The 21,959-nt window shown below is 43.8% G+C and overlaps 1 protein-coding gene across 1 annotated transcript in view; it reads right to left on the bottom strand.

The window, feature by feature from the left end:
- Positions 1–21,959, bottom strand: part of LOC119464246 (uncharacterized) — a 124,295-nt gene that overhangs the window by 79,404 nt on the left and 22,932 nt on the right. The window contains exons 5-13 of the mRNA XM_049655424.1: positions 21,363–21,653; positions 18,060–18,335; positions 14,343–14,642; positions 13,526–13,723; positions 9,603–9,905; positions 7,703–7,966; positions 6,011–6,295; positions 2,568–2,686; positions 2,124–2,145 (exon numbers count right to left, since the gene is read on the bottom strand). Coding sequence (XP_049511381.1) covers positions 2,124–2,145; positions 2,568–2,686; positions 6,011–6,295; positions 7,703–7,966; positions 9,603–9,905; positions 13,526–13,723; positions 14,343–14,642; positions 18,060–18,335; positions 21,363–21,653 — 2,058 coding nt within the window. The remainder of the gene's footprint in view (positions 1–2,123; positions 2,146–2,567; positions 2,687–6,010; positions 6,296–7,702; positions 7,967–9,602; positions 9,906–13,525; positions 13,724–14,342; positions 14,643–18,059; positions 18,336–21,362; positions 21,654–21,959) is intronic.

Below are 21,959 nucleotides of genomic sequence, written 5' to 3'. Positions count from 1 at the left end.
ATTTTCTCGACGCAGAGTTTGGATTTTGTTGCGTCATGTGTGATCGACTGCGGTTCCAGGTTAAGAGCATTTAGCTTGTCTCTGGTTGACTCATTGTAGGTTCACGAAGTACCGGCGCAAGCCAAGTTGCTGGCCGTTCAAACGTCTTTGGCTAATGCTTTGCTAAAGTGCATGTGAATGTCGTCATGTGAATAATTTCAAGCCACGTCACAATGCGTAGTTGTTGTAGGGGTGGTTTACAGCTTCGCTATCCAACGACCTTCACAGCGTGGATTGAACCCAAGTTTCTTGTTATGCGAAGGCAAAACTGAGTCGCAGTTCTTGTGGTTTTGTGTATTTACGTTTTGTAATGTCAAATAAACTTCCTTTTGTGATTCGCAAAGAGTGAGATCCAAATCTTGAATAGTTTATTTATGCATTTGGCAAAATGCTTGCTGCATAGTTATGTGACTGTATACGTGATCGTATTGTTATGCATCACATTGACGAAACGTCGAAAAGAATTGGGAGCTGGCAGATTGTAATTATCGTGCGATATTCAATAAACTTTCCCTTGGAAGTCGTCAGCAATGCAGGTGGCGTGGGAAGGCGTTGGTTAATATTTAGGAATAACAATACCAGGAACACAGCCCTACGAGGCCATTACAACACGAGGCATGACGCCGGAGTAGGTGGAACCGATGCAGAATGCCACAACATGCGCTTCTTTAACGCTGACTATACAAATACAAAGCTCAAGTACAACTAAGCGTTTGAAAAGGCTCATCAGTACAGAAGGAATTCCGCCAGGTATAGAGCGGAGTTTGCGAAGAATTTTGGGCCGGGGCAAACCGGACCCCTAGACTACCGAACGGTTTGAGGACTGGCCTAAACAGCTCCGCAGTCTTTGATGCATCAGTGGCTTAGATTGGCATACATCTGCAATGGATTTCTTTACTTCTAACAGACTCTATTGAAATAACATGGAGCATATAGCGGAATTCGGCGTTTTGAGGTGGATTACCTGAAAAGGCAGATCTTAGTTCCATGATAAAACACAATGTCCAAGCGGCTAATTAAAAAAATCCCTTAAAACTATTTAATAATACCTCGTCTTCAGCTTCCAAAATGCCACCGAGCAGCATTGAAGCCATGCTCGTTTCACAGCCGAACTAGAGCTATCACCACTGTATCCACTTTCGAGATTTGGGGCCTTAGAAGTGTACACGAAAGAAGGATTGCTTATATAATTTTTTATTCTTTGTCGTTAGCAGTGTAGCTCTGTCATATTCATCTGTGAGTTGATTACTACGTTTTCCCAGGCAGCTTCCAGCTATTGTTCGGGGAAACAAATATTGCCGGGCACTGGTACTTCTGAAGCGACTTGTCAGTCAATAAACTGCTACAACATCGCCACACTTGAGTAAAGTTTTTTGGGGCATGAGGCGTGCGCCGAGTTTTGCTGCTGAAATTTTGAAGGCTTGTATAACATCATTCCAGATATTTTCTACTGAGTATGCGAAATACTTTTGCAGTTAGGTTCTACTGGCCTAGGGAGACCACGTGGTATGAAATAAGTGGTAGGAGTGGCGGGGGCAAGAAACTCTCCCGAAGGTAAGAAATGGCACTCATGCACATTTCTTCCACGTTCCCACTGAGTAAGTTCAATAAATGCAAGTATCTTCCACATACTTAGCTCAACCTATATGGACCAAGATTAGGACTGTAGCAGAGCGCACAAATCGGGCGCTCCCAATAACGTACGTAGACTTCGTCAAAGCTTCCACTATGCGAAGAATCCTGTTTATATCATTTCAAATAAGGGAAGATCTCAAATACTGACGTTCTCGTTGAAAAGTTTTCCGAACACGCGTTCTTTCTTGAATTGACGCGCAAGAAAGCAGTGCGTAGAATTTATCGCGTAGATAAGCCTGCCATTTCCTATGCATATATTGTTGCGCAAACGCTACTCAATGCTTATACGTACTCTTCGACTCAGGGCATATTACTATTTTCACATTCTTTTTATTTACATAATAATTAATCATTCAAACACAACCACACGCAGAACTCCGCAATCAATGTAACCGTTCATTCGTCTGTGTCTTGATTTCGAATCCATCTTCCTCCTACATTCCTTCAGCGCTTCTGAGAGGTGTGCGTTCCCTAAAAAGGAAAAAAAACAACGCATAGCTTAATAGAAGAATTATTGGCGTAGTGTGCACAACGCTTATTTAAATAAGCGCATTTCCTTTTAAATAAATATTTCTCATCTCTAATAGGTAACACAATGGGTCCTCAAAAGTTCATACTCTATCTAAGCCTGGTCACGCATATACTTTCCCTTCTCGTACTCTGATTACGTATGCGTTACAATCTTAATCTCAGTCTACTTCCGTTCCAGGAGTAAGTCGAAAATCCTTGCATCTTTTCTTTTATCTTTTCATGTACGTAAGTGTAACATAATTCCACATAATTTTTTTAAAAATACTTATACGAATTATTTGACGGCATCAGAGGCATAAGTATGTTGATTAGCGTGCCATACATTTGAACTTTCTTTATTTTTATATTCACGTAAGACGTACCCTGTCCTCTTCTGGAACTTCTTGTAAAGGAAGTAGGAAGCGACGGCAATAATGAGAATGAGCGGAATGACAACCGCCAAGACTATCGTCGCCGGTTGAAACTCCTTGGCCAGCGGGTGCTGAAAATAAATCAAAAGATACGATGTGATGCACTGCGTAGAACTGCTCTGGGAATTTATTACTCACTTTTTATTAAGGCACAATCAAGGCCAGTGAGACCAGTAATAAAAACAGAGATGTAGATCACGTGTGTCACACAGATGTCAGAGGAATGAATAAACGGGAAATTTATTGCAAGCCTACACCCAAAAAGCAAGAAAACAATATCTGCAGCAGGAGAAACATCAAATCCTACAAAGTAACTTTCACTTGCAGTGTTGAAGACGGATAAATGAGCAATTAAACCAATGCATGCGGCAGTGTTTTATTTCTTCGTGATCAATGGAACGAAGGCAGGTAAGAAGCTACGTATTGGTTCTGCAATGAGATACTTGGGCATTCTAGTGATGCGATGTCATGTATATCCACGTTATGCATAGGCGGTTCTAAGAAAAGGTTTTCTTCCTTCCTTCCTTATTTCAATTCTCGATTCTAAATTTACACAGAAGTTGCTCACGGCAGTTCAACAGATATATACAGGAATTGAATACAACGAATTCACGAGAAAAAATTCAGTTTGCATAGAATTTAAAGCAGTAAGTTTGATTTACATTTCCGGAGCATTATGTCATTTCCTGAGCGCTATGTCAGATATATACCAAGATCGTCCTGCAATTTTGAGCCCCGTACCAAACCTGCTCTGAGAAAACCATCGGGAAAGTCGCAATATGGCTTATTGGTGACATTTGGATGCATTAATAATCGGCAAGATATGTCTTGGCTACTTGCTCTCCCTGTAGAGTCAATCCCAATCTATTTGAATTAGAACGCCACAATTACTGAGAAAGTTCTGTCATGTAGGTGCTTCTGATTATACCTAAAGCTGCAGATTTCACGTTTTCATGGTAAAAGGCTTTCTCAATAATGTTCTGATTCATGATCCTAGTCAACCTAGACTTCAGTTTGACGTATTTTGAATAAAATCAAAGCTTTGTTATTCATGCAGTTGAATGTTTTAATGTAGCCAGTTAGGTGCTCTAAGACTACTTATCTGTCGGTTCCTATTCCCCGCTTTGTGGATTCACCTATGAAACTGTGTGCTATAAAAAACGAATAACAAATCCTTCTGGTCACAGATTAAGACATAAGTTATTGTAAGTTTCCGAACCTATACAGGTTCCTTCTTCAAAATCCAGGATATACATGAGGTCGTCCTCAGTTTAAGTATGCCTGAATTTTAATAGCTGTAAAACCATGTTTTTACATTACTTTCGTTCAAATATGCTTCCTCACCAGGCGTGTTTTAGTCGAACTCTTCACTCTGGGTGCTTAGTCTACCCTTAATGAGATTGAACGCTGAGCGACTTCCTATGAGTTCATGGTTATAAATAGCACTACAGTTTATGATACGCACACAAGAAGAAATGGCACGACACAGGTACGGACTATCCACTCATTTATTGATGCGAAATCATCAAATGGCGCATTGAGTGACAGAGACGGCGTCTGTAGCAACGAAACGGCACCTAAATTCTCATTGGCTGCGATGCCCCGTCACGAGCACGCCTCGAAGAAGTAGAGCGGGCGAAACGGAACACCTGCTTCTGTATTAGCGCGCCAGGTCCTACGTGAGAGAAGACGGCTCTCGGAAGCCGGCGCGTGGTCCGTATCTCTCTCTCTCTCCCTCACCCTCACTGGGCTTAGCTGCTGCGCGCGCGTGCCGGTCTTGGTGGCCGCTGCTGCTTCAATCGTCGGTCTGTCGTCGCGCAGGACATCAGTGCCATGCACCATTTGCACCACAGGCTGCTGCTGCTTTCTGGCAATAACCCGCACCAATTTAATCGCAAAACTCGATAACAAACTCCGTAGCAAAACTAGAAAACATTATTCGGAGCGCGAAACTGGAAAGACCGCTCAGCGGCGTTCAACTAGACATGAATACTTTCCCATTCACAACTCATAAGAAGTGCTTTTCTGTCCTCAGGTATTAAAAAAAACAGTGAGAGAATAAATAAAAACATGGTTGAAGGAATTGGGAGAAAGTCAGTTTGGGTAATCGCCGGAGAATCTCCTAAACCGTGTTCCATAATTGCGCTCTGTAACCATTCTGGCCCACACGTCTGAACATTATCCGATGCTTAGTCTTACTGAAGCATGCGGCTTTTCTTCCTATGTGTATTTTTTCCTTTTTGTCAGTTGATTTAATCAGTAAGCCAAATGATATTCGGCGCTTCTATCATTCTGTTTTTCTGCTGTCTGTGTCTCAATTTTGGGGGTGTTTATTCTGAAGTGCATCAGTGTAGACGTCTTACAGGCACGCTCGTAATTGACTTTGGTAAGTGACTGCTGTTTGAGCAGAAACAAGAAGCACGTAATAAGCATTAAAATGACTTTCGAAACTCAAATTCTGCAATCGGCAAAAACTCTAAATGGACCTTCAGTTGGACACCATGCATGTGGATGTACTAACACCGCGAGTCACAGGAGGCGAAATTGACTCCATTCGTGAGAAAAATGCAACTACACGCTAACTTATATTCCTAAACTTTGTCGTTAACTAAAATGCGATATTGATCACATCAGTGCACCGCTTCTTATGCTGATGCAGTACCTGCGTGAATGTCGACCCTGTTTCTTGTGAATGTTTTCAAGGTTTATTATATTTGTTTCACTGCAGGCTCAAGTAACCAATATACACCAGATGTTGCCTGAACCTTTCACGTACAATAGAGCGGCTTCAAGCTATTTAGGTATTATGCCTTAGCCTACCTGTCCTTTATGCATCGCATACTGCAACATGCGAACTTTACTCCTTGTAAATCTCTGCTACCACTGCTCAATGCTCTGACTGTAATGGGCAGCTACTAAGGCGTAGGTAAGGGGTTTGGCATCTGGCCTTTCCGGAAAGGGTAGAATAAAAAAGATTCTTGTGTCCTAATATTTAGGTACGGGCTAAATAATTTGATATGATCAACATTTTTACGCATCCCACTCACTACGGCACCTGGCATAGGTTAGATGTTTCTTTGATATATTATCTATCTACCAATCAGTCGCTATGTAATCCAGATGATCACATAGTAAAAATTTCGATGAGAACTCAGCTGGTCAGCGAGTATATTAGAAAAAATACTAAGGCTTCTGGTCGCGTACCGAATGTCACTTGAGGTTTAGGGATAATTACGGGCTTGTGCACCATGCGTGGAGCCTGATACGCTCGCTTTTTCCAGAAACACTTTCAGAGTGTGCAAATTTATTATTATTTCCTGTTTCTTAGCATTCCACCCTTATATATTTCAAGATACGCTAATATTGAGAGAGAGTTAAAAAGCTATGGCACTCACTTTCAGCTTGCGTGGTAGCCTGGAGCGAAGTAGGGGGTCCACGCTTGGTGACAGACTTCACCTCGTTGAATGCGTACACCGACACGTCATACGAGGTGCCGGGTACCAGCTCCGTACAATTATAATGCAGATCTGTGGTGACCGCGTGTCGATGGCTGTCTCCATGGCTGAAGCTCACGTTGTAACCACTCAGTGGTCCATTCAGGACCTTCGGTTTTTCCCAATGCACCAGCATCCAGTGTGTACCGGCTTCGGGGGCTTTAAGGTCCAGCGGCTCTGATGGCGCTGAAAGACGTACCACACTCTTCAGTCTAATTCAGTATGACAGATGGCAACTTAATAGCTCGTTTAGTCACCTAGTTCCACGAAGCTATGAATGTGAAAATGCTGTAAATTCAGCCAAATGAATGTTTGGTGTCTGGGACAAAAATGTCATTGCAATCACAGTCACGAAGGCGTGGCTGCTGCACTGACTTGAATCTTGACTTATGAGAGGAAAGAACAAGGTCTTCTGTGGGGATCAATGATTTGTTATTGACAGCCATGTGAAGAAGTAGACAATGAACCAAAATAAATCATACTGGCCGTTCATTCCTATGTGTAATTTAAACATAGCAACAATCAGGTAAATGGAAATGAAAGTGGATAGAAAAATACCTTCCCGTAGAGGGGGATCGATTCCAAATCCGCCACTTTAGGGGCGTGCTGCTTTGCAAATAAGGCTACCACGGCGGCCGTTCTCACGCCGACTTTCAAGAGTGGGTACAAGATTATCTATTGTAGTGTTAGCCATCGTCACTCACTGCCAAGGTTGTGGAGGTGGAACGGCCTTTTAACCGTATGCGTAGTGCAGTACGTGATCTTAGGTACAGGGAAATGGCCAATGGCCAAACTATGGTATGACATCCCATAAAATCAACACTACGAAATTCAAGACCCAAGCCAGGCAATCTGCAACAAGAAAAGGCTATCCGCTGGGGCTTGATTTTCTGTTAGTCACAACCATAGAAATTGACTTTTCTTTTGATACGAATTTTTTTCTTGCTTTCCTTCAGTTTATTTTAATCTACATATATGCTTCCTCCTATAAAATTTAAATGTCTCCATCTGCAGACTACGTATCGTAAGCTTCTCAATTACTAAAAACTTGTTACTGGCTCAGTCCTCACGCAGAGGTTTTTACAAAAGAAAGAAATCTTCGCAAATGTTGCTACACCATGCATACCTTGGTTCTAAGATATATCAGACGAGAAAGGAGGCTTTTCAGTCATCACTATTGTGTAACAGCCAGTCCATTCTTGAACATCTTTACCCGTTACTGATGGCGCTAGGATTGATGAATTAATTAAAAGCAGTGTAGTTCTGAAACACCGACGAAGGTATTGAGGGCATACACAAGACGCTTTGTCGCCGTCCTCATTCTCAGTTACCATTTATGCCAAGTGCGCTGCTTTTACCTAAGCCTTAGAAGGTACATTCTGAAACTGATCTTAAAATGTCCAGTCCTAATCTGGTTACACTTCGTTTTATGACTCGTTTGATATACCAATCGGCAAGGCCACCGAACCGCGAAAGGGATAAGAAACACAAATGCTTAAGCAATCTGTGCACTGAGAATTCCAACAAAAAGCATATGCTTCATCTTTGTCACCTAGACAACTGAGCTATGGATACGAAGACCATTTTTCTCACCTGCAAAGTCTGTTTTGAATGCGAGACTCCTGCTTTGTCCGCAGCTTGTTTTGCTAGTACAGGAAGCGACACTAACATTGTACTCCTTCCATGGTTCCAAATTCTCGATTGTGATGCTCGACTGGTTGGTCTCGTAGGATGGCTGCTCGCCGACTTTGATGCTGAAGCCAGTGATATTGTATCTGGGGTCATGAGGTTCCTCCCACGAGAGGTGGACACTTTTTTCTTTTACGTCTTGCGTTTTTGGACGCGGAGGTACGGGACCTGCGATAAACATGGGTAATAACTCATCACCTTTTTTTGTCTTTTTGCTTGAACTAATCTTATTTTTAGGTGCGGAATTGTAACGCCAACTATTATCAAGCGCGAATACATATTTCAGCAATATTCGTTTACTCAAGCTGTATGTTTGGTACCCGCATTTTATACTCATTCTCTGCAATCGCATACGACTACTGTTGGGCGAAACTGGTGTGCGGTATTGGGAAATGAATAAATCAATATATAGATGAATAAATTTCAGGCTTCGCGTTGTACTCGCTGAGCGATGTCGATGAAAAATGGTACAGAAACCGTTTCCGATGAATATTAACGTAATAAAAAGGAATGATGCGCTTGACGGCGTGCATTTGTTGCATTGATGATATGTAGGCAGCGCTCGTCACAGCTACCTGCACATGTGTAAAATTAGTGTAGCTGGTTGTCCATATATATATATATATATATATATATATATATATATATATATATAATTTGATTCATGTTATATGTGTTGTCAGGCCAGCAATAAAACTTCAGATGCCGTGAAGACATCGCACGAGGCAAAGAGCGTCTCAAGGATAATAATTGGCTTTCGATGACTATAACATGCCGCAAGGTGATTGCGCGAAAGCAAGCTCCCTTTCTATCGGCTCCTTTGTATCGGCGGTGAAGGTTAGTCAGCCACCAACCGCCAGCCACAAACCACGAGGATGCGCGAGAGCCGAAGCGAGCAATTTGCTTTACAACAGGGCTTCACGTGCCTCACACTTTTGCAGTGCTTTTCAGAGCTTTGACCAGAAACAAGGGTCTTATGGATTGGAAATTACGATCCAGTGTTTAAAAACATTTCTTTCTTCTATACATTTATGCAGCATCGCTCAACATTCGTTACAAGCATTCACAGGAACAGAACAAGAGAAACAAGAATCAGTTGTTAGTTTCGCAATGTGAGAGAAATCAATTTATTAAATGATTTATTCGTTGTTTTTATATTTTCAAAGGAGCACCGGAGACACCGTGGTGGCCTCCAGTATTTTAAATATGGCTAGTAGACAAGGGGTCACAGAAGGAAGGAGATTCGAAGAGGTCAACACCTGGTGTACAAGAAAAGCTGCAGGTCGGAGTGAGCGTTTCCAGCACAAGTGCCTTTGCCGAAACGTTGGCTCCAGCCTTAGGCTCCTCTTTTTCCTCCACTGCTGATTGCTACAACTAATAAGCTAGCAGTAATAACTTGAACCACCTAGAGCTCTTGCAGTGCACTAAACTGAATAATACGGGCGTTTTTTCATTCTGTCCCGATCGGAATGCGGCTGCCGTGATTGCAAATCTCACTCTCGATTTTGTGCTTAGCCTTGGAATGACATAGCCAATAAATCGTTTTGGCTGCTGTGAAATACTTGGACCATCGTTATACTTTCATTTGCAGTTTAAAGCACTAGGTAACTAGTGACGTAATAACCACTAGCCGCTTGATGGCCGTTGTGATATTGTATAGCAAGTCGTTGTATTTATTTCCTTCTGTCTGGGAAAACCTCCCTAAGAAGTTCAGTGGAAGCTTAGCATTTGTTTGAATTAAAAGGCTACTACTGAATAATACCTAAGTATCGTTAAACGAAAAAAAATTTTTTGTTCAACTTACCTTTTCCAAGCGTTTCGAACGAGAGCTCAGATTCCGGGCTGTAGAACGTCTGATTGGTGGATGTGGCCTTGTTGTACGCTGATATAGACACATTGAAAAGGTTAAATTCATGCTTTAAATTCATCTGCACTTCACTTCGATCGCCTGGAACCTCGGTGTTATTTGTTTCATTCCTATCTTCGTTGTAGACACGAATTACGTAGCTGTCGAGGGGTCCATTTGGGTGATCTGGCTTTTCCCACGTAAGGAGAACACTGACGTCCTTTTGAACCGAATAGTTGAAATTCCGCACTTCCGAAGGAGCTGGAACATAGAGATGGCGACAAATTAGCACGTGGGAAAAATGACGTGGTCTCTATATTCTCGCTACCATTGTCAAAATAACGACTTCATCATAGTCGGTACATAATTCGATATGACGTTTACGCGAAATCGTCACATATTTCTCAAATCGTACAAGTGTCTGTACCCCACAGTGAGAATGGCATCGTGTCTGGTTGCACAAACGCGCTCGGTTTAGCTATACTTTGAAAAGTCGCCATAACAACTGGCAATACCATCATTTTTATTTGTGCCTTTTTATATTCATGTGTGTCTACCAGTTCATGTCTTTTCATTGCATTCATCTACAGTAACATGCTAAACACACACACACACACATATATATATATATATATATATATATATATATATATATATATATATATGTGTGTGTGTGTGTGTGTGTGTTTGTGTACCACGTGGTCAAAATTCAGCTTTACATAATTTGTAAAAATCGCCTGTGGCAGGTAGCGTAATTCTTATCGTTGAGCTTGATTATAGGAAGAGGCGGACATTATATAGTATCATGAGAAATGGACACACATTCAACTAATTATCAAGAATTGACTAATCAACTTCTTAGGTAATTGCTTTAGGATACCTATTGCAATTTACGAATTGTAGCGGTGAGCAAGTGTGGGACGAAATATATGGGAGTTCCAGTTATTTTTGTGCTTCAATGTATAAAATGTATAAAACAGCATTTTCGTAAAAAAGTAAGTGGAAATATAGTGCATTTTTACGGTGAGTTTGATGGCGCATATCTCCAAACTGGTGGCATTCTGGAAATTCATTCCAAGTGGATACGCCTGACAAGCTCACCGGCTACATTTCGTAAATGGAAATGTGCGTTCTAAAGTAATCAACTAAGAAGTTAATTAGTGAATTTTTGTTAATTAGTTGAATATGTGTATCGATTTAGTGTGCTACTAAGGCCTGCCTCTTCGAATAACCGAGCTCAACGATAAGAATTATGCTACCAGCCATGCACAGGCGATTTCTCAAAATTACGCAAATCTTAATTTTGAACACCCGGTATATATTATATATATATATATATATATATATATATATATATATATATATATATATACGCAACCACATTTTCCCAACTATCACGCACTCAGATTTAAATATGTGCAACTGCCACGTATTTGGACAGAACCAAGGTAATGAATGTTGTTTGCTGTCGCTAGGAGATACTCAGATAATTTTTTTGCATTCCACCTAATTGGTCCTAACTAATTGCTCAATTTCTAAAATATTATAATTAGATGAACAATGTCAATGCGAAAATTGTAAAGGAACACGAAAAACTCTCGATACAGCTCTCTGCTGCTCAATACGTGCTAAACAAAAGTGTTTTCCGAGTGTGAAAGAAGCACGCGAATGCGCGCAAAGTGTCCCGAGTGGAATGTCGCGCGACAATTTTGCGTGTATTCGCGGGCTTCTTTCACGTTTGGAAAAAAAAAACATTTTGACGTATAGCACGCATAGGAGAACAGAAAGCTACATCGGTAGTTTTTCATATTGCTCCACAATTTTCTCATTGACACTTTTATCTAATTATAATATTTCAGAAGTTGAATAATTAATTAAGGCTAATTAAGTGGAATGGAAAAGGTTATCTATGTATCAACTAGCGACGGCTAAACTTACCTTGTTCTGTCCAGCTACATGGCCTTTCCTTATATTTAAATTTTGGTGCATGATAGTTGGGACCCCATGTATATCACACGTAAAACAAAGAGGTACTGAGGGTAGCTTCTATACATACATAATACGTAATATGTTCTAGATATGGCCACTGCAAAAGAACAGTTCACATTAGAAGAAGAAATTTGAGATCAGGTTGAAGACTCAAGTGATTAGAAGGCAAGGTATTCCATTTTTCATAGTCTTTAGGAAAAAAGTTTTTAGTGTTTTAGGATGCCATCAGCAAGTGAATTTGCTGGAGAGAGAGAGAGAGAGCAAGTGAGAGAGGAAAGTTACTTTCACTCATGGGCAAAGCATTATGACCACTACTATTGCTCCATGATGCACTTATTCATCTGTGCACCAATCATTATGGTATTAAATTCATAAAAAAGGCATGAAAGTAATCTTCTTTTTCGACGTCTTAATCATACTTATACATGTTATAGAAAAAAGTGGCTGATTAAACTTACAATTACGTCTTTGAACTTATTACAGTTAAGAATTACTGCCGCAGGAAAACAAGTCAGCAATAACTGTAATCAGTTCCGTTAACGTTACTTTCCTCTATACTTTATTATCAGTGCACAGTATAGCAAATAGAACGAGCTGTCTGATGCTATCAAAGCATCCTCTGCACCCCTTCACACGTTGTTCATCTCCAAAATTTCTTTCCTTTCCGTCCGCACATAGACTCTATGTGCGTGCTGGAGCGTACGAGAAGGGCTCGTACGCTCCAGAAGGACAAAGCCGCTGTGCTCCGGTCTGGGTCTCCTATGACGCACAACACTTCATTTCTGCCGGGGTTAAGGAAATGCGCTCCCGATAAGGTCAGTCGAAAACTGGGAAATTGCTCGTATGTAACTTTCTGGTATCACCGGCTCAAGTGGTCATTGCTATCGAGTCATAGGAGCTCCGTTTCTATTTTTTGGACAACATCTGGCCGGCCTCATCCCGAAGCCCTTCACTGGTTACCCATTTAGACTTGAAGAAATAATTGCGACGAACGTCAACAAACGTTCACGTTCCTCGAAAACGCGGTGAAATCTGTAACGTAATTTATTATGAAATGCAGATTATACAGCCATAATAATAGCAGTTCGTATGCTAAAATTGCAAAAATGGGTGTATTTGAGGCACGTATATGCGAAACAGAAACATTTATGCATTTAATGGCCCAATACCTCTGTCTATATCGTCGAAATCGTAGACCTCACTAAGCCAAAGAATTAAGCAGCAGCTCTCAGCGCCAATGAAGGCCGCTTAAAAGCACTTGCAGGAGAGAGCAACCTCTGAGCTTGCAGAAAAGCCCAGACGTCGCACTTGGAAGAGAAGTTTGCAAATTGAAAATCTGCAAGCCTGCCATATTAAGCTGATCGGGCGTAGCTGGAGTACGCTGATTGTGGCGAGGAGGTAGCCCATATGTACATGTTTTTATCCCTTTGGACACTGCAGTTCCCTCCACATTGAAGTGCTCAACGCTGCGTCGCCTCTTCTAGCTTGCTTTGTCAAAAATGTAAATGGTCATTAAAAAAAAGTTATTGAACTACAATTACTGTTAGCGAGGAAGAAAACGTATTTGTTAAAGCACAACACTACCAAAAATGCAATTGATTACGAGCAATTGATTACATGTAATTTGTTTCGCACAAGTCTTTACCCAATCTCCAATTCTATAGGCACAGCTTGGCATTCCTAGTACTGCAATCAACAGCATGCTTTCTCGACGCATACCGAGCACCCATATTCTGCATCGCCTCAAGCTGTTTTCAGTTCTGAGGCTGCCCAAACTATCCACGTAGAACCCAAACTTGGCTTACCAGCGACTTCAGTGATGTTATGCACAAATGCTGGCAGGCCGCAGAACGTGTCTCGGCAGTTTTTGACGGTAACGTTGTAATGGGTCTACGGGAGAAGCCCAGTCACGGCGTGCGTCACAGTCCCGTTGTGCGGTGCGTCGTACTCGCCCGAGCTCTCCTGCTCTTGCCCCAACTGACCTTCAGGAGTGGCTACGATCTCCCACTTTGTTGCGTTTGGATCGGCTGACCAGCTGAAAGTGAAGCTTGTGGCGTTGCGCTCAACTAAAGTCAAGTTTTTCGGAGATGCTGCAAAAGAAAAGTCGCAGAGATTTTTGAAACGGCACTTTACAAGCCCAGGCAGATTTTTTTTCGCTCTATATTGTATTTTTCAGGCAGGTTGACAGTGCCAGATTTAGGACAACCACATCTAGACAATTCTCTTAACTCAGCCAAAATGACATAATGTTGACCCGATCAAAATTTTATTACACTTTTAGTTTAGTCTCTATTATTTCTACAACATCATCGACATTTTTCAGTCCAACTTCTTTCTTTAAATGCCCATCTGCCGTTTTAGATGCGTTCGTAAAGGAGCAGTGCAGCTCCTTGCCTTTGAAAGTACACAGTCAGTGTTGAAAGTTAACCTTCCACGTTATTTGAGTAAAACCTGAGTATTTCCGCAGCATGATATTGCCTGAGCTTGTATGTGCGAACAACACAGGGTCGTTCGGTTTTTACTGGCTACCGTAACGAACTTCTCGGAAAATTCCATATTTTCTCAGATTACGTGGGAGTAAATCTTCAACGCCGACTCTAGGGGATAAAAATAAGTGATAACTCCGGCAAAGACTAAAAAACCTCCAGCCACAAAATTAATTTAGACAAGGTTGATATGGTATTTGTCTGTGTTGCTTCCCGAACTTACCTATGCCGTCGGTGGAGGCACTGAAGGTAAATGGAGGCCCGTTGACGCGGTCGCGTGTTGCGTTTATGTTGTACGCAAAGACGGAGCAGTTAAAACTAGCTACAAGCTCGCGAAGTACCAAAGTAATCTGATTCGGTGGCTTTCCGCCGTGAAAATCTTGAGATTCAGTATAATTTGTTTTTGGGTCTTTGCACATGATGGTGTAGCCAGACACTTCGGAACCTGCAGGTGCTTCCCAACTGGCTTGAAGAATGGTGCCGTTTTCAACTGTGTGGTGAACGTTGCGGACTATGCCCGGACCTAAAAGGACGACACCAAAAACAAAAACTCTAATTTTCAGGATCTGAGCAAAGTTTTCATGCAGCACTCATCAAAATTCATTTCTGCATGAGACCTAAATGGTAACATTATAGTTTGTTGAATAATCGGCAAACGTTTATGCAAGGGCCATTTTGTTCGATCATAACAAAGAATACCACGTAAGCACACGACAATCGCGGTTCCCTAAAAACATGGCGTGGCTTGTTGTGGACAGTGCTACGTCGAAGCGGTCTAGCAGTCAACGATGGTGTGCAATTTGCTTATACAAGCGATGCATTAAAGCGCAGCGCCTACGTAGAAATCACACAAGTAGTGTATTAACCAAGGCATTGACACATTCTACTGTGAGTTCAGTCTTTCATTTCGAATTCCTTGTTTCACTTCAGTAGAAATTTGCAGTTTTCACAATGACTTACTCATTGCTCACTTTGCTGCCGTTTCTCGCTTTACCTGAACAAGTCCGATGAAAAAATGTCACAGTTTCGCCCTAAGGGCGAAGCAATGAATGCGACAGCAACACAGCAATGGCATACGAAGTAAGGTGAGCGGCTTTGGTAACAATATGAATTGTAGTAAACATGAGCTGATTAAGTAAGCAGGTGTGCTGCGGCGTAAGTAGACCGACATGAAGAGAGACTCGATGACCACGAGAAGGCGCGTGTGAAACGGTGGTGTTGCTGAGAAGCGCTTCCCGTGGGCAGCGCGCGTGCGAAGGGACACACCTGTAGCGCTGCACTGCCGATCCGGGCAGCATTACATGTGTAGCGTGCGTTGGAAAATGTGACCCGACTATTACTAACTGAATGAACAAGCGTGGTGTGAGCGCGCACAAACAAACATGAAGAGATCACACTGAATGACTGCAGACAACGACTGTCAAAACGCTGGCAGCAAGCATACGCCGCTGCGGCGAAGGTACGTGCGGTCTATCGCTTCAACAGGAACTGAGCCGCGAATGCACGGCTCATAAAGGTCAGAGCCGTGTGGAGATAAGAGACGGTGCGGCGAGCGACGAGCGCGGTTGTTGGCAGAAGAAAAGTGCGCCCCCCCCCCCCCCCCCCCCCCCCCCCCGCTTCCTCCGGCGCTGGCTTCCCGCTTCCTTGCTTGCGCGCGGGAGAGATAAGAGACCGTGCGGCCGAGCGACGAGCGCGGTTGTTGGCACAGTAGAAGTGCCCCCCCCGCTCCCTCCGGCGCTGGCTTCCCGCTTCGTTGCTTGCGCGTGGGGGATTGAGTGCGTTCGCTCTCCGTGATAGCGTGCGTCGCAGCACGCTATCATGCATACGGCGCGCGGTGAAGATTTTATCTATACGGAACCTCACGGCGACGGCGACGGCGACGGCGACGGCGACGCCGACGGCAGAAATCCGGTTGAAGTGTCCATATAATTGCTATCGCAATAAAAGAACAACACCTGATGATGATATGTATTGTCATCCTATTTGAAACGGGGCGGCGACAGATAGTCACAAATAGTCAACTAGCCTGCTTCAACTAATCATGTTTTCTGCTTAAGCTAATCATATCCGAGCTAATCACTAATTCATGTGTGCACACCCTAATGCATGCAATGCGAAACAACCCAGAAAATAAGAATGTCTCAGCACACTTGCTTTTCATTGTCTTGCAAAGCATTCTTTACTTGAATATATTACATAGGCGTGTCCAAAATACACAACGGGCTTCCAGCCTGTATACTCAAACCAAACTCACCTCATATTGAAGAAATGTACTGTGGAATGCGCAAAATACATGCAACTTTGTTCTTACAGCGACAGCAGGTATATAAACTCACTGCGCTAGCCGTTTTATGTTCGGTAAGGTAGAGCACTGCACGGACCGATTTTTGCGGCCCGGGCCCGGCCCGGGCCCGTTTTTACATTGGGCGGCCCGCCCGAGCCCGATCAAAACTTTTATGGCGAGACCCGGGCCCGGCCCGGGCCCGGAAATAATCTACGTTACCCGCCCGGCCCGACCCGCCACCCCTTTACCTTAAGCCCGAGCCCGGCCCGAGCCCGGCTCGAAACCGGCCCGAACCCGGCCCGAGACCGAAACATACATGTTTTTCAGAGTTGAGAAGCCCGAGAATAACTCGCAGAAAGCCCGAGCCCGGCCCGGGCCCGCGTCAAAAAACCCGAGTCCGGCCCGGGCCCGGGTCAAAAAGGACGCGCCGTGCCCGAGCCCGGCCCGAGCCCGGGAAAAAACTGCTCTACCCGGCCCGGCCCGGCCCACGGACCGGGCCCGGCCGGGCCGGGCCCGGGCTTTCGGGTAAGCCCGAGCCCGTGCAGTGCTCTACGGTAAGGTACATTGCAGGTGTCAAAGAGCATCGCGGTAATTTTCGATTGAATTCAATACAATTAACTTCATTTACCCTTTATCGTATGCTTCAACGAAATGAGGGCGTGACAGAGAAAAGCCATTTGGGCAGGTTGATGGGCTCTCACACCTCGCATACATAATGGGCACTGTTACGGCGCTGACACGCCTCGACGACCAGCCTCTTTCTGAGCAGACGATGTTAGAGTGCCGGCTGATGCGGCCTTTATACCAGAAGGCGATGAGGGTGCTACTGAGGTTCCTCTGGTCAATCGACCTGCTTGAACGAATGTGACACTCCTGAGTTCCTTTGTGTTTTTTTTTTTTTTTTCAATCTCCATCTCTTTTTATATCTGTGCATTTTTCTTTATCTGTCTGTCTCCCCTTGCGCGTTCCCCAGTGCAGGGTAGCAAACTGGATATCTACCTTCCAGTTAAACCCCTGTCTTTCGCATCTCATTTATCTCTATCTCTATCTTTCTTGGCAAGTTACAAACGTTTGAGAAATGAAAAGCTTGTATCAAACTATTTATAGGTATATAAAACCATCAAACGCAACAACGTTCATGCATTTAGATTTAGCTGCACGTTAAAGATCCCCCCATGTTCGAAATTATTCTGGAGAGCTCCACTTAGGCACACTTCTCAGCCCCGTTTTTCCTTTGGGACTTTATCCGCATGACTCAAGCAATCATCCAACCTTCTCGAAAGTAGAGTATTCGCGCGGTGCTACAAATCTTTCCTCCAACCACAATTGTGCAAGGCCTGGTGCTCTTAGCTTGCATGGGACGGCGCGGGAACAGCTTCTCACCATGATGGTTCACCAACATGGCGCCTAGGATGACGTGAGTGTAACATTATCACTGCCGCGGGTAAGATTGGTAAATTAAACCTGGTTGCACTGAGGAAGCAAAGATTTGGAGAGGTCCCTGCTCTACCGCCCATGGTGGAGAGCGTTGGAGCCGCGCGAGACGCCAGTGGATGTGGCTGCTCAACGTGCTGGTTCACCAACATAGCGCCTAGGATGACTTAGTACAAACCATCTACTGTGTCAGCTATCACGTAGAAATTCGTTACTACTCACGTTCTACAAACGTCGAAGCAGACCGCTCCTGTAGGTGGCCCCGGCATGTTTTGTTGTTAAGTGTCACCTCTGCCTGAGCGCGGATCCTGTACGTAGTGTTGGAACTGAGTCCTCCGAAAGTGTGGTTCCGAAGCCACCCGGGAACGGTGTGGTTTTTGCACGCCTTTGGCGCGGAACAAACGGTGAACGCTATTGGGCCGTGCCATTCCGTGGTCCAGGTGGCAACGAGAGCAGTTGTGTTCACCCCAGTCACAGCTATGTCGTCGAGTTCGGGCACTGAAAACGCAGAAAGAACATCAGCGCGCTGAAGAAATGGCCTGTACAAAGAAATAATAAAACCATGCATCAACTTCATTTGAGCATCCTGTAATTTTCGGTCAAAAAATGGATTTTGATTCTAAAGCCGGCTGCAACTAATTGTCAATGTACACACTTCTCTTAAAAAACTAGTTACCCTAATTATTAAACGAACGTAACCGCATGGACGCAATTGCATCGGTGTAGTGGCATGCAGTGAGACAGGCGTTCGCTTGCTCGCCACTAGCCTCGTTCGCTTAGTCATGCCGCGCGATGAGATTGAGAGTCAAAGTTAAAAAAAACTAAGGCAAAAACTTATCACCGCTAACTGTCTAAGTAGGCGATAGCATAGCCGTAATGTGATGATTGTCACGTTCCCGACAGCTGCGCACGTGTGCACCACGCTTGACGTTACTCACTCATTCATCCAAGTGGTGTTTCTATACCTCGTATCTCTGGCGAATTTGTTCATACTGTGAAGCTATTGCGTACGCTCAACACGCGTAGAGTTTGCTGTTAGATATACCTCGAAAGTTGGGTAAGTCGGCCTATGATGCTATAAAGAAATGCGTGATCCATGATGGCATCTAACCTGCTATCTTCCAGCACAGCAGTCAAAGGCAATAACCATAGGGTCATGATTGGAGGCCTGCTTCTCTCATGCCAGAGTCGCTCTGTGAAGCGTCGCGCAAGTGCGTCACTCGCCAACATCTGGCATTCTCCTCTCGTAACAGCTAGCGCTTTGAGACGCTGTGATAGACTACAATGCCCTCAGGCCCAGCCCATATTTTTTTTTTGTTAGGCGGATGCATGCAAATTGGGCGAAGTCCACCTGTAATTCAATCGCTTAAGAAAAATCACGTGCCATTCCACTGCTGTGAACGCGGATTACCAGTTTAGCACACGACATAGAGGTGACACAGAGTTTAGATCAATGGTATGAGCCAATGTTATTTCTCTTGAGCAGGGGCGGCGGTCATCCCGAAAAAAAGACACACGCACACACACTTTTATTTTGATTAGTGGTCTAGATCGGCAGCATACAATCGCGTGAAGACTACCGCCACCTCGGGAAGCCGGAGGAAACTAAACACCCGGCGGAAAGTAGACGCGCGCGACGGGACCGCCACGCCGGCAGAGCGGAAGGAAACTAGGCACGTAAGCGCGTGGTGCAACGACAAAGAGAGGGCGGTGCGAGCGTACGCATGGCCGACGCGGGTCACACAGCAGCAAATATTTGAGAAACCCTTATTATCTACCTGAGGGTCTACTGATTTTGAAAATGGTGCCTATTGATAACTAATCCACTGAAAATGCATACCGAAGTGACGAGATGTAAGTTTCCATAGCATGAAGTGATTTTGCATCAAATTCGGGAGCTGAGTTTTTGCACACGCAGATCTGTTGACGGACACCATAAATGCATAGAACCCTAGCTATAGACAGCTTCACTGTGAAAAGAAAGTGTCAGTTTCGCACTGAGAGCGACGCATTCAAGCGATAGCAAGGCTTAGCGTTGCGATTGATGCGCTCGAACAGTGTTCTAGAATACTTATAGAAATACTTATAGGATTGTCTAATTTAGGAGTGAGATAATAAATGAACACAAGTCATTATTACAAATTTTCACGTTATATTATTTTAAAATTTGCTGTTATTTTTGTTTTCTCATTGAGGAAAATAAAACAATAAATTAAAATGACCGTCGCCTTGTTTTTCTTACAAAATTAAATATGGCATCACATACGTTCCTATAGTGCAGTGTCCTATAATGCTGACTCCCCCAGAGACAATATGACAGGAAGCATAATGACTAATCCAAGTTGGCGGAGGGGACATTCTAGAAGTCGTTTTGTGTGCACGTTGAACGTACGACACACTATAAAGAAATGAACCATAGTTTTAGGTTCATTGCGCTAAAGGCAATGAGGGCAAGATGCCAATAAACCAGACTTATGGGATAAAAATTAAGCATTGGTATTCGGCAGCGCAGTCACGTAAATGAAACTTCAAATTTTCTTGTTGAACACCATCTGTTGCGCCAAATAAATCTAAGGTGCTGAAAATCGGTGTTATTTAATACACATGATTTGGCATGTTCTTGGATAGACTTTTTTTTTTTAATCATGCAGAAGTGACGTATTCCTAAGGTCTTATAATCCTCAGTACCGGGCCTTTGAGAGATGCCGCTACTAGTGCGTCTGCTGACTCGCTTAAAGTGAGTCCCATGTGCCTGGGCAGCCATATCCCATGGATCGGGCGTAAATGTAGGGGGATATAGATGAACAAAATTTTCGGAGAACGGTGGGTGAATTCTGCACTGATAGAGCAGAACAAACGGTTAAGAAGTCGCTTACGATTACTACTGAACAAGCAGATGGGGGAACTTTTCGTAGAGAATAACTCTGCCTGAAATATTGGTGTAAAGTCGTGCAGTCGAAGAGAGAAATACCTATTTAATGATGGCGAAAAAATGCCCACTCCTGCCTTCTCTTCTCTGGCCGAAGCATCTGTGGCTGTTACTGCATTTATTTGGAGGTTCTCGAGGCGGTCATCTAACAAACCTTTTAGGTATCAAATAGGCAGAAGCTTGGCGTTATTAGGTAACATATCATCGAATTTAATTGCTTACTATAGCAGTATATAGGTCAACTTTGAAAAAGAACACATCACGGATTAATACTTGTAACGGCTCTAATAGCATCTGTACAAAAACTACCTGGGGACAATGCAATGTAGACCATGACACAGCGTATTGTGGACGTTGCGTCCACCGCGCTTCGTCATTTTTGTAGCCAAACGCACTCTTCGTCTCTGAAAGCGCTACCCTCCGTGCGCCTGCCACACATCCTCCGTCGATATGGGTCGCACTACAGCGCCGACTCCAACAGCGGCGCAAACAGTGGCGCCAACAGTGATGGTGCAGGTGCCCCTCAAGCGTTCCTATAATTGCTATCGAAATAAAAATTCACAAAATTTGCATTCTTACGCGTTCTAAGTACTCACATTTGGGGTAAGACGTCAGGCTCGTCTCAGCTGGTGCACTGTAGTCTTCATGCTTGGTCGCAGGACTTTGATAATAGGACCAGACGCTGACTTTGTATGTCACGTTGTACTCTGGCAGTGTGAAAGAGCAACCCAAAGAGGACTTGAGAATCGTTTCGTTCTTGCATTTTAGACCAGTCGCGTCACAAAGCCTGGCAACGAAGCCGGTGATCCATTCCGGATGGTCGTACGCCCACGTGACATGCGCTTTGTTTTCGCAGAGCACTTCGACTTTGAGATCCGATGGAGGTGCTGAAAAGAGAAGATAGATTCGTTTCAACGACACGCTGCGGAAATATCAGGTTCCCGACGCGAGGAACAAACCTTACGTCGCATATACTGGAGGAAAGGTTTTCGGGGTTTTCTGGCAACACGCTGCTGGTTACGAGGTCGTTGATAGGTAGGCGCCCGCCTTCCGGCGGCGGAGTAACCCAAAAACAAACTGCTCGTGTACCGTGCATCGGATTGTTATTATTTTAGTTACTTACAATACTTCAAATACCAATGTTGGAGGGGTATTACATGAGGGGTAGGCGAGTATATAAATTAGCAGAAACA

This window comes from Dermacentor silvarum, chromosome 9 (assembly GCF_013339745.2).
Source record: "Dermacentor silvarum isolate Dsil-2018 chromosome 9, BIME_Dsil_1.4, whole genome shotgun sequence".
Taxonomy (NCBI): Eukaryota; Metazoa; Arthropoda; class Arachnida; order Ixodida; family Ixodidae; genus Dermacentor; species Dermacentor silvarum.
This window is presented reverse-complemented; position numbering and strand designations above follow the sequence as displayed.